At 39.1% G+C, this 14,039-nt stretch overlaps 1 protein-coding gene across 1 annotated transcript in view; it reads left to right on the top strand.

The window, feature by feature from the left end:
* Window positions 1–781: 781 nt before the first annotated feature.
* LOC128496929 (double-stranded RNA-specific editase B2-like) overlaps window positions 782–14,039 on the top strand; it is a 30,136-nt gene continuing 16,878 nt past the window's right edge. Inside the window, exons 1-4 of the mRNA XM_053466764.1 lie at window positions 782–830; window positions 7,221–7,389; window positions 8,326–8,477; window positions 8,903–9,071. Of these exons, the coding sequence (XP_053322739.1) occupies window positions 782–830; window positions 7,221–7,389; window positions 8,326–8,477; window positions 8,903–9,071 (539 nt within the window). The remainder of the gene's footprint in view (window positions 831–7,220; window positions 7,390–8,325; window positions 8,478–8,902; window positions 9,072–14,039) is intronic.

Below are 14,039 nucleotides of genomic sequence, written 5' to 3'. Positions count from 1 at the left end.
GTAACATGCAATCAATGGGGGGAAAATACATGGCTTGAATTCTAATTGAAAGCATCACGCTGTGATAAAATACACAGTTAACTATCACTTCCATTTGTTTGCGTTAACTCCATAATTCCAAGGAAAGCCCCCTCTTGCTGTTGTAAATGTGAGCATCCCGTAGCTCCCAACGTTTCGATCGGCCAAGGACTGGAGACGTCTTCAAGGGCAGGGCTTTACCGAGAGTTTTTATGTGTTGGGATATGATGTCATATCCTGATGCCCAGAAGACAGGACACATAGTTACATATAGTTACATAATTATATAGGCTTAAAAAAGACATGCGTCCATCAAGTTCAGCCTTTCCTATATCGGTTAATTTGTTGCTGTTGATCCAAAAGAAGGCAAAAAAAACCCCGGTTTCGCTCTTTCCAATTTTGCACTAACCAGGGAAAAAACTCCTTCCTCACCCCAAAATGGCAGTCAGATTTCTCCTTGGATCAATAAGCTGTTTCCCCATAATTAAAGATTATATCCCCGAATATTATGTGTTTCCAAGTATCCATCCAGTTGCAGTTTAAACGTCTGTACAGACTCCGATAAAACTACCTCCGCAGGCAGAGAATTCCACATCCTTACTGTCCTTACTGTAAAAGACCCTTTCCTCTGCCTTAGACTAAATCTCCTTTCTTCCAATCTGAACGCGTGATCGCGTGTCCTATGCATAGTCCTGTTTATGAACACATTTCCACACAATGGTTTGTATTGGCCCCGAATATATTTATATATTCTATCGTGGAGATGGCGGCAGGCGGCACTGCCCTGGATTTAGCCTATGGGAGCGCCAAAGGTAAATACACCATTGGATGGAGTTCCCATTAAGTTTCTTAATTCAGTGGTCCTCATGTAGAATAAATGTAGTATTTTTAACATGATTCTATTTTAACATTAAAACGTTGTTTTAACCCTGACCCAGCCAAGCCTATACTTATAGCTCTTAATCATAGACACTGTTACTGCGGGTATTGGTGCCTTTTGGTGGAAATAAGCTCCAGCTTCTTTTTTTCTGAAAGGTATTTGACTTTGTTGTGATGAGGTCACATCTGATGTCCTTCAGTTTAGTTAGCAGTGCATTTAAGTGTTTCTATGACAATGTATTCCACCCTATTAGTACCAATAACCGTTTTCTATAGACTATGCATTATTTAGCATACAGAACTCATTAATCTTATTGTATTAGACAAGGACATTGGCCGAGCATTTTTCTTTCGCAGAATAGTGAAATCAGTCTATGTAATTCAGTGGATAAATGGGTATAATCTGCATATCAAAGACTCAATTACGGCATAAACAGATTTTTTTTTTCTCTAATTTTTTTTGTCTTATTTTATTAAATTAATGAGACTTGGGCTAAGTGCGTTATATAGAAAAAAATAGACGACTCTCAGGCATCCTGCATCGTGTGGTCACAATATAAGCGATACGTTTGGGAACATAGCAGGAGACATTGGCGTTGGCTCTGCCTCGTTCTACCACAATGGCGGAGACCGTTCCCAGCCGAGACGGTTACAACACCTCCTTCATTTAGGATGTTGGCCCTTGAAAGCGTCCATTGGAACGCTCTTGGGGATTTCTCGGCTTGTGTGCGGCTTTATGAGCCAAGCCCGAGATCTGTCTCATCCATCTTTATTTGGCAAACAAATCCAGTTTGCATTCAATAAAATCTACCCCTACGTCTTTATTTTCTCCGTGGATTTTTTTTTTTTACTTTATATATAGCAATGAAATAAAATAATATGTAATTCTAAAAAATGAACAATATACAAAATGTACCTAAAGTTTGCCCGTAAATCACACTTAAAGTCTAAAATGTGATCTCCAGTCTTCCGTTCTACTGATTTGTCCCACAATAAACTCAGGTCATTTTGTGCTTAAGTTTCTTTTTTTCTTTTGCAATTTATCTGTGTTCTCTTCTGTTCCGAACTACGCTGAATCTTGAATTCTCTGTTGATGATAAGCCATTACAAGCAAGGTTAGGATGACATATGAAATGCTCGTAGCGTTTAATCTACGTCAGTTTAAGGCCAGAGACTGACCGCTGACGGGTGCGGTACGGAGCTCGCATTTATAGCTTCTGTCAAGGCTACAACAAATATGAACTTGTACTAACTAAAAAAAAGTGTTTCTGAATTATTCACCATGCGGTAGATGCGGTATAGACTACATAAGCAGTGGAGCTTGAATCATTTCGGGCTTAGAAGATAACTCTCCTATGTGCTGATGTGTAGAACCAATTCACTTGAAATTCTGGATTTAAGGCTGGTTGATTTTAGGATAAATACAATATTTATCCTAAAATTTGCCCCCTGATTTTGGAATTCTATCTTGTTTTCCGTTGTTCCTTCTGGAACAAAGGTAGAGCTCGGCTTGATTCTTCTGTGTCTGGGACCCAGAATGTAAATGAAGCTAATCGAAACACTGGGGAGCGCCATCGGCAGCGCTACGCGTGCGCAAAATAGTTCCTATGCACAGCCCTGGGGTCCCAATGCACCAGGGGTAGAGGTTGGGAGGCATATGCCTATGATGGGGAGTTGGGGGTCCCTACAATGGGGGGGTGGTTGTACCACTTTACCAGTCTTGAATGTTGGGGGTTATGTGTGTTTGTAAGCTGGTAGAGCCATCATTAGTTCCTGATCCCTTTGCAGTCTAACAAACTATTTAAAACCTAGACACTTTATTTACTCTCTAAAAAGATAGAATCCTAGAACATTAGAAAATCCTGAAAGCCATTCTTTTTTCCCCACAAATCATGCAGGAAGCGTCAGTAATAGCACAATAATGCTTATCAGACTCGGAAAGTGTAAGACGGACAATATGTTGGCAGATGTAACAGCGTGCCTTAGAAATCATTCATTGTTCTATATTTCAAGCACATAGACGATTGCTTAAAGTCAGACTGAACTTAGAAAGCAGATAAATCGTGACCCGAGGCCTGAGCGTGATCTACAGCTCGGGTGCGTTTGGTATGTAGTAATAATTTCTGTCTGTTGTTAATTAACATCATATTCATATTTATACAAAGACGTAACACTAAGGTTAAGATTTCTGAAGGTCCTCAAGAGTGTATGTTTATGACTTGGTATATTTGGTATAATAATTTCTAATACCCTTATGTATATATATATAATATACTGCTGTCCCTTGGAAATTTTCTAGTTTTTGAAAGAGAAGCAAATTTTGTCCATTAAAATAACATGAAATGGATCAGAAATCCAGCACAGACGGGGTTAATGTTGTAAATGACTATTGTAGCTGGAAACAGCTGATTTTAAATAAAATATCTTCATAGGGGTACAGAGGCCCTTTATCACTCCCATCACTCCTGTGTTCCAATGGCCCTTTATCACTCCCATCACTCCTGTGTTCCAGTGGCCCTTGATCACTCCCATCACTCCTGTGTTCCAATGGCCTTTTATCACTCCCATCACTCCTGCGTTCCAATGGCCCTTTATCACTCCCATCACTCCTGTGTTCCAATGGCCCTTTATCACTCCCATCACTCCTGTGTTCCAATGGCCCTTTATCACTCCCATCACTCCTGTGTTCCAATAGCATGTTGTGTTCACTAATCCATGTTTAAGTTTTAAAGGCTAATTGCTTGTTAGAAAACCCTTTTGCAATTCTGTTACATAAATATATGTAATTAATTATGTAATTATATATATAACTGGTGTGTGGGATTTGCAAATCGGGATGTGGCATACTCACCCTCACATCTGTGAATTGTTGTAAGTTCGTACATTCGTTGCTCTGTGTTGCCACAAATGTGCAAGCATCTGCTCAGATACCATAGTCACCTACGCCGTGTTATGCACCTTTTGGCAATTCTGGGCACTGGACATTATGAAACTGGAAAGAAGGGCTACAAAATAAATAAGGGGATTGGAAGATCTTATTTATGAATAGAGACTAAAAAGTTGCATCTATATACGCTAGAAAAACAGCCTCTTAACGAGGATATTATAAAGTTGTATAAATATGTTTTGGGCCGATATAAAGAGCTCTCCAGCAACCAGAAACGTACAAAGAACCAGAGGCCGTCCTCTGAGACGAGAAGAATTCATACACAACATTATTTACAGTGAGGGCAGTAAAGGTATGGAATCCACTGCTGTGAGAGGGAGTTCAGATGCAATGGAGGCCTACAAAAAGGGTAAAAAGCAGAACATACAGGGCTATAAATGATACGGTTACATGAAGGGGCGAGTGAATGACTGGGTGACACGTATCCGATCAAAGCCGTGCCCGCCAATTTTTTTGAATGTTTGCCTACAAAACGAGCATCAGCCCTTATAACAGATCTTCCTTCTGAGACGGAGAAAGGCATAGATGTCCCTGCCTTCTTCTTCTGGGCCACCAGGGTCCGGACTCCAGAGCCTCCAGGCGCAGTCACATACCCCTGTACACCCTATTCTGTTTGCTCGGCTTACTTTAAAAGCTTCCAGACAGCATCCGCTCATGTTTGTTCTTTTTAATATTTAGCAGAAATTCTGCACCATAGCGAGCGCGCTTGTTTTCTTCTTCTCCTCGTATAAAAAGGCTGCGCTTTCCATGTCAGCCACACTTAGATTTTATTTTCTCTTTGTAACTTGCAACCTCCGTGAAATATGTTATTTCTCAGCACACAGTAATGGGGTAAGTGAAGCATTGCGTTCACGGCCCCTCCTGCGCGACTGAGCGCCCTTAGAGTGTTTAGCGTGTCACTTCAAAGCATAGGATGCTGATCGGAGGCCAAGGACTATAATTACTGCATTAAATATTACTATTGAAATGTATTTATGCAGACATTATACCAGGGGCCGCACTCCTGCCAGAGCAATGTTCCACGCCAGTCAAACAAAGCTTCCTCTCCAGAACTGGTAATAAAATGAATTAACCCTGTTTTGTTACCCTTAGGGGTAACAACATGACTTAACCATTTGTGTTCCTATGGGAGAACACATTGGGTTAACCCTTTGGGATCCTGGGGTATTATGGAATCAGTTAACCTCAATTGTGTTTCTGAAGGATATCAGCGTGAGTTAACCATTTGTGTTCCTGTGGGAAAACATATTGGGTTAACCCTTTGGGATCCTGGGGTATTATGGAATGAGTTAACCTCATTTGTGTTCCTGAAGGTTAACAACATGAGTTAACTGTTTGTGTTCATGTTGGAAAACATATTGAGTTAACCCTTTGGGATCCTGGGGTATTATGGAATGAGTTAACCTCATTTGTGTTTCTGAAGGCTAACAGCAAGAGTTAACTATTTGTGTTCCTGTGGGAAAATAACATTGGGCTATACGTTTACGTTCCTGGAGTTTTATGGAATGAGTTAACCCCATTTTTGTTGCTGATGGAAAACAGAATGAGTTAACCACATCTGTTCCTGTGGGGAAGTTAACATTTTGTGTTCCTGTGGGAAAAGATAGTGAGTTAACCATTTAAATTTCTAGAGAATCAAATGTGTTAACCCTTTTTATGTTGGGGATAACAAAATGAAATAACCATTGTGTTCCAGAGGAATTCAGCAGTTGGGCTTTCAAACTCCAAAGGGATAATGTAATAGGTTAACCCTTTTTGTTTAAGTGGAATAATTGTGTTACTTTTTTTTTTCATTTCAGAAAATAATTGAATAGTTAACCCTTGTGATTCCACTGAGCTAATGGAATGAGGTGGTTCTGTTTGTGTGATGGGGTTTCGAAACTATAGCGCCTGAAGTGTGTGCCATTAAATCTCTCTCTTTCTTGGGGAGAGACCGGTTTATTAGAGCCTTGAAGCACAGGTGGGACTGGAAATATGATTTAGCTGAGTTCTCTTTGCCAACTAGAGTCGAAAAGGAATAAAATGGAGCCCTACATTTTATTTAGTACATGTAGTGATAGGTACATTTATATGGACTCTGTAACCATCAGCAGTGGCTTTAGGAGCCTATAAACAACTTGGTCGTTTTTCAGCTCAATGGGAGATATTTATGGCCTCGTATACTATGTGCGCTCCAAGGATGTAGTTATTGATTGAACACGAAAAGTTTGTCACAGGCCTTTCATCTAATAATTAGTGATATTGTCTGCAGCCAATTTCAGATTGTGCCAGCAGGCCCAAGCCCGCTTTGTTTCTACTAAACGAATAAGCATAACTATACCGCTGAGAGCTTCTGTGATTTAAGGACAAATTACTGCTGAAGTGAAATTAAAGGACATAAAAAAAGGAAAGTTACCTAAAAATGTGGTTCGCCTACAGTTATATAAGGGTATTTTCTTTTGCGTATAAGATACAAAAGTTTAAATATGGGAAATCTTTGGGACAGGAAGTTGATTTAAAGTAGCAGGAAGTAAGCAGAGCAACAGGAAATTGCTTCCCCTTGCCTGTTAATAAAAAACTTACACATTAGCCAATATTATAAGTTTAAGTATTGCACGTTCTGTTAGTCTATTATGAAAAATATTACAGACTTGGTAGCAGACACTGTATGAAAATAAATGGGGACTGTACAAATCGGTGGCACACAAATGATGAACTGGGGGGTTTCCTTACAGTAGAAACATTAGTCCAAACAAAATAAAAAAAAATAGGTGCAGCCTGCGTACATCATTTGAGTGCAGGAAATGCATTATTTTACTATTTTTCTTGGACTTTAGTTATCAGAACACAAAAAACCTTTTTTATACACCATATGTTTTTTGTCTGTGTATTAGAAACATTAGGAGTTATCACTCCTTGCTGAATGTTGTTGCCCCAAAAGTCAAAATATTGTGTATAGAAACAGCAGAGAGGGGGGTTTCAAATTATATTACATTATATAGCATACATAAAGTATATTATTCCTATCCCAAATTCTTTAGTCTGTTACAAAAATAGCTATTAACAGGACACAACGTAGATAGAAAAACATCTCTAACCGCATCCCCGAAAACAAAAATGTTTAGTGTTGAGTGGAGGTATGTCTTTAAACAAGAATAAGGACGTGGACAAATATAAGGACACCTCACTTTAATATTTGCCCTCGGGGAGGGAAAATACCGATAGAGGTGTACCCATAAGGGACTAGTGAAGATGGTGTTCTTCAAGCTGATTGTAGTTCACCCCACAATATGGTGAACCCGTCTACAAGAAGACATAATCGACGATGCTGAAGCACTAATGGTGGCCCATCCCTTGCTTTGCTTGTCTAACGTTGCTCCTTTTTTTTGATCTCCAGGTCTGGATCTGAGGCATGCACAAGTTATCGCATTGTCGTCTGGAACGAAATGTATCAACGGAGAATATCTCAGTGACCGAGGGCTGGTGGTTAATGACTGTCATGCTGAAATTGTCGTCAGGAGAGCTTTTATCCACTACCTTTACAGTCAGCTAGAACTCCATCTAAGGTAAATCGGAACTTGTTGACGACTGTAACATGGTGTACAATCTGCGGCAGGACAAATCTTTTCCCTGGATGTCTGATCTGTGGCTTTTTTTTTATGAAGCCGTTTATTTGCTATGTACTGCCGAGTGGCCAATATGCTGAGGAAGGCCAGGCAATTTAATATACTTTCATCTTCAGATGTTTCGTTCATGGAAGCATATTTCCTTTCATGGAGAATTAGATTAGTGCAATTCTATGAATAGTTTTAGATATCTGTTTACATAATTCATGTAGAACGCAGAACTGAACTGACTCCGGCTAAATGCCTGACGGAATACTCAATTTCCAGTCTCCTGCCGCGAAGTAATTCAGGGCGTTTGTACTTGCTCCGTATTCAAAATGTCCTTGTGTTTCCGTCATAGCATTGTTATAATGAATTTATATAAAACTGAGAACATGGGATATACACTGGGGGGCATCACTTAATAACACAAACAAATGAACGTATTTCAGCGAAGAGCTCACACTCCGACTACTGGAAACGTTGAAATATTATAGCTGTCCACAACCTCGATTTATTCCGCTGAATTTATCCACATGTAATAAAGATGCTCTTTTGGAAAGTAATATTATGGTGACAGTTTGTGAAATAGCTGAACAGAATTGCTGATACATTCATTGTCGTATTTATGCCAAAGTGAGAATGCATCGTGGATCTAAAATATTGCAGATATGGATCTAAAGATCTCTATAACCAGTGATTCCATCTGAAGAGGAGACCTCCGACGTCCCATCTTTTTCTATTCTGGTCCGATAAACTGTATTAAATTCAGAACAAGAACATCTAAGCATCTGAGTAATGAGTGTTTAACTTGTGGAAGACATAAGAAAGGAGAAACCAAATGTTGATATTTGTATTATTATAAAAAAAACACGCTGTTTCTTTGTTTGGTTACAGTAAGCAAAGAACGGATTGGGAGCGTTCTGTCTTCATACGATTAAAAGAAGGGGGCTACCGACTGAAAGAAAATGTCATGTTTCACTTGTACGTCAGCACCTCGCCCTGTGGAGACGCGCGCCTTAATTCACCCTACGAGATCACAGCTGATTGTAAGACTGGTTTTTGACCTCCTTCCTTTATTATAAATGTTGGGGGATTAATGTTACTGCTGGTAGAGGTTTATCTGTCCCTACAGAACACATACATCTGTAATAATAGCTGTAGCAGTAACAATATTCATAAAATAATGAGGCCCTAGCGCTGTTACATAGACAGTGGGACTTGCGTTTAGAAATGTCCTGACTTGTGTCCCATTACACTGGCAGCGTAACATAGTTCTCACAACGTGGATATTATCCTGACAAAGTAACTTAAAAATAAATCTGCGTAACCCTGTGCTTTTTAAAAGTTCATGAATAGGCTCACCAATTAATTCCCCAGCAAACCCCAGAGGTATCCTGACTTTGCTTTCCCAGTTAAATTATTCAGTGGATAACCCAGTAACCTTTTTTTATATTTATATATACGTATATAGTGAACAGATGCAAGCCTATAGTGCGAAAATTCCGAGGTCATCTTCGTACAAAGATTGAGTCCGGAGAAGGAACCATTCCAGTCCGGTCATGGGTACCGGTTCAAACATGGGACGGTGTTTTATCAGGCGAACAGCTTGTCACAATGTCATGCACGGACAAAATGACCAGGTAACCATCGTATATTATTATATGCATAGTACACCTGTCCTCCTATTAAATGGTTTATATATTCATTGTGGTCGAAATATATATGTTTATTGATATCCATTTAATCGTAATGGAATTTCAGTAACGTGTCGCTATCCTTCACATTGAGAACGACCTCTTGACGGATCACATGTTGGTCTAGTATGGTGGACCTTCCAACTTTCAACTGATACTTGTTGGGCATTAACTTAAAGTACATTTTGCATTTGTATAGCAACCAAACCACACTATGTCTTAAGAACTACCTGCGCGAAGCTCACATTTATAAGGCTGTCCATTTCACCTATGTACTCTGGTGTCCCTGATCTCTTGACATGGTTCTGGAGTCCGTTTCATGGTAGGCTTTGGATAATTCTCCAGCCAAGCGGCCGCATTGTCTTCATTCAAACAGTCCAGACGCTGCTTCGTGTGTATATTTTCATGAAAAATAACAGTAATTCCGTTTCCACCGTTATTTGACGTTTACCAGTTAATTTTACCTGCTGAGTTGATTATTTAGTTAATGGTTACTTTATAGGCTGTTGACAAGCAATGCGTGTTCATTTGCCAACAATTAGAACACAATGCATATAGCACGTAACCCTTTCAAGCAAGATGCTTTCCATTAATTAACTTCACTAATTAACCAACACATTTGCAAAAGGGCTTGTTCTGCGTTACAGTAGCAACGGCTCCCACATGCAATTTGTATAAAAAGCACATTTATTAAGCGAAGGTAACGTATTCCTCTCTCTGCGGTCGGAATAGACTTTTCCTCTTGAGATCCAGACTCAATCCAAATTCCATTCAACTTCAAGGTCTTTGCTAAATGAGTTGTATGGCCTTTTCTCCTGTTTCTTTGTGGATGCGGGAACAATAATATCTTAAAAGCAGATCAAAATCACTGTGTAGTGGGGATTTATGACCGCTGGTGTTAACATCTACCTGCCGGCGGTGTCAAACTGTTTAATCGCGCAACTTGAAAATGTATATTTTTTTTTTTATGGAGAGACGAGATTATATTTAAAAAAAAAAAAAAAAAAAAAGTATTTAGAATATATTCATTGTTAAACAGAGGAGAGTTCCTAAACATGTTTGGTTTTTCAAAATATATATATTGTTTTGCCATTGGCTCTGCAAGGGTTAAACACATCCATACATCTGGATCCATATATTAAAAAGGAAAAACAGACCAACTAGAGCTAAAGGTAGCTTCGGCGCTGTGCCAGATAGCCGCTGCATATTGCGTATGCTGCGGGTGTCCTGTTTTCTATACACTTCTATGAATAACAATTTATATAGTGTGACAGCGTTGCAGGAAACTTCACAAACAGCCCCAAACCATAAACTGCGGTCAAAGTAAACAAAAGTCTTAGAAGGAAAGCAAATAATGTTCCATCATAGAAAGGAGAACGCTTTGAAAGGTTTTCTTTTTAACTGCAAGATGGTCCAGGCTTATTAACCCTTTGGTGCACCAGATGGTTAGAAAAAGGTTAAATTATGTATTTTTTTTAAGGAAATATGTCACAAGAAACCTTATTTAGTCTCTTCGACTTTTGTTTTCTATTTTTAGTTATTATATGAGAAAACAAAAAGTTATTTGTGCCGGCATCGCCTTACAAGAAACGCAAGACTTTCTATTTCACGCAAAAAAAAAGTTACATTTTATAATTAATTGTGAAAGAGTTTCAGGAAAGCTTGTACAGAATGACATTTTTTTTTGCCAAAAAAGAGTAGCCGTTGGGAATTTTCAGCAGGGCAGATGGCCCTCCTTACAGGAATAGGTTGGCAGGGGAAACAGTTGAAGGTCAACGGTGACTTTTTCTGGTGCATTGGGCGCCGCGCCCGGTTGATGTGACCTTCTTGGTGGAGATTCACTGCTTGTGGGCCATAAGCGTGTCGTCATAAACACACAACACGGATTTATGTGATCTGGTACCTTCGATTTTAGAAAACCCTCCTGAGGACATGTGCGTATGTCATCACAAAGCATACCCTGTACAAAACACAACTAGAAAGCATTGATTGTGGCTCCATACTGGTCCAATAAATGGGGATAATGGATTTACCAATAGACAGCCCCACCTTTTTGTGAGGATGGATAAATGTTAACTTTGACTACCCACAATTCTGTCTAAGCCACACAGCCGTTGAGTTTATTTTTTATATATTACTTTTTTAAGCCCTGTTATGTTTCTGTATTTCCTTTTTGATTTGTATCCCCTCCCCCGCTCTCTATCAGCATTGTGTCTTGTTGAGATCTTCTTTCTCCCCATCGCGTTTCCATTCCTCTCTCTCCCTGTCTACCCCATCTAGTATAACAGCACAGCACATGCTGCAAACTTACATTTAGCTTAGCGGTATGAGTGGTAGGAATCCAGGAGATATTCCATTGGTATAGCAAACAAACGCTTCTATATTTCTCAGTGTTCTACTCATCACATGGCTAAGTGAAAAGATCCTTGTTTATTAAATTGGTTTTTGTTTTAAATGCCCTTCTGCATGTTTTCCTTCTGTAAAATCCCATTGCACAAGAACATACAAAAGCAGATCTTAATGACCTGATTCCTCAATGGACTGATTCCCACCACGCCCAACCAGACCAGTTTCTATACTGGGAGACAGCTGGTTCGCCTCTCTAGTGATAGAAAACTTGATAACCCACAAAATAAAGAGTTTAATACTTAATACAAATGCATAACCGCAGAACAGAATCTTTCCAGGCTGTTCATCGCAGACGCTCCTAATTCTTTTGGACAGTTCCACCATTGCCGAAAAACATGTGGCCCTTCCATATCCCTCCCAGTGTTATGTAGTATTTGTTTAGAGTATTGCCTATGGCTTTTCCACCGCAATACAGTACATGTCACGGCGAAGCTTGTTTTTTATATTCAAAACATTTATTTTACTTTTACGTGTTTCTTTCATGTTTCGTTAAGCTTTTGGATAATTTCCAAATCAACGATCACGATATTTCTCTTTACATTTTCTTTACTGGAGACCCCACGTTTATTTACTTTTACATTTAAGCTGTACTGTGTTCAAGCTTCTGTGTAAGGAGGAGAAATGGAACTCAAAGATTAAATATTCTATCCTAATTCCACCTGACCATTCACAAGGTAATTTAGGCTGCAGGTTAAGGCTCCTGGCCAAGTGGGGCGAAGGAGTCCACTGGAGGGTTGTGCATGTTGATGTGCCAAGAGTCCTGTCGCAAGTTAATCAAGTCTTTGTGTCACCGAAATAATTACTAATGAAGAAGCATTTCCACCGTACATGCCCTGACCAAAACCCATTTAGTATTAACAAAGATGAAGAGCCCTATCTACCATAAACTAGCATAAATAGTCAACAGATCGTAGGTGGCACCTTCTGTCGATCTATACATCATCTTAATATATTTGGCTGAAAACACTTTTACACACAATATGTTCTCATACAATGTCTTAAAATAACTCAATTCAGTATATTTCATCTAATACTTATTTCTGTTTGGAACACCATACCCTCTTTCTTTGTGGTCACTACTGGTCAGAGTCCAAGGAACCCTAACCCTACGAGTAACATCTCCCATGAGTGAAACCAGTTTATTGTAATTGTTGTTCTGCCAACCAAATCATAATGAATTATATATTTTTAATATTGATAATATAATTGTAATTGTCTTGAACTTACCCACTGGTTCAGTCCAAGTTACACTTCTTTGTTGCTGCTTCTATGGTGGAAAAAGTCTAAGCGATTAGGAAGACTGGAGAGTACAAGAAGAAAGGAGGAACTCGTACGACACATACAGTTATGTCTGTATAGATTATGTATATAACGTCATAAATCATATTTGTGTGTATGTTAGTATTTATTCTGTTTTGTTCTCTACACTAGAACCTCAAAACGGCCAACTCTGGATTCATTTTTCACAGGTTTTTTTTTTTATTTATTTTTTTACAAACCAGATTACTCTCTCTCCAAAAGCGTTTATGATATACAGAGTTAAGGGTGAGCTGGATGGGTATATTTTTGCATGATTAACTTTCCTGGCAGGTGAGAGCAGCAGAAGTTTGTAATATCGAGCCAGCCGCCAGAAATCGTATTCCAAGCAGCTGTGCCTTCTTACTGGAGCAGAAAAACTGCCTTCATGCTGGAAACTGCAAATTCAGGGTTTAATTTCGATTTGCATTTTACGGCATGGATTTATACTTTCAAATATAAACATTTAGTTTAATTTCGCACACATGTACTGTTCGATGGCTTCGTCCGTTGCCAAAAAAAAATATTGTCGCATCGAGAGGACATCCCACTCCGATGAAGTCCCCATTAATGGAAAGTTCTTGAAATCCGGCAGACCATGGGTCTGTGCTTTAATTAATCTGTCCCTGTGTATCTCATTGACATCTAATATAAACAATGGTACTTAATTACAATTTTCTCCTAATCAAAATGTTGTCACTGGATCCTAAATCTGTTGAATGCCCATATTACAAAGCTGTCTGTCGTTAACTTGTAAACGGTGATAGCTTTTGATTAGACGGGGAGATAAAAATATGGCTGAAACTCAACTTTAGAGTTTAATTAAATCAAACTGAGTATGCTGAAGGTTCTAGTTTTAGAACAGAAAGACGAACGGGTTGATGAAAGTATGGTGGCCTGAACATTGACCACCGTTGGTACGATGATTGGAATGCTTTTGGACTAGAGACCTGTTAAGTTTATTGACTCTTTGGATACGAATAGTTACTTTCCAAGCCGATCTACTAAATCGATCTAATATTACGCGTTCCTGCCTCATGACGTGATCTGTCGCGCGCATATCATTTTATGCGCCCCCTGTTCTTAGAGTCAGTTATGAGATTTCATCCATCTCATCGGTGGCATTTCTGTGATTGACAAATAGGGAAGAAATATATTTATTTAAGGTTTATCTATATTGAAAACCAGACAAGGGATTTTGTCTCTGTA

Source organism: Spea bombifrons, chromosome 5 (assembly GCF_027358695.1).
Source record: "Spea bombifrons isolate aSpeBom1 chromosome 5, aSpeBom1.2.pri, whole genome shotgun sequence".
Lineage (NCBI taxonomy): Eukaryota > Metazoa > Chordata > Amphibia > Anura > Pelobatidae > Spea > Spea bombifrons.
Note: the sequence above shows the minus strand (reverse complement) of the source record. Positions and strands in the feature narration are given on the sequence as shown.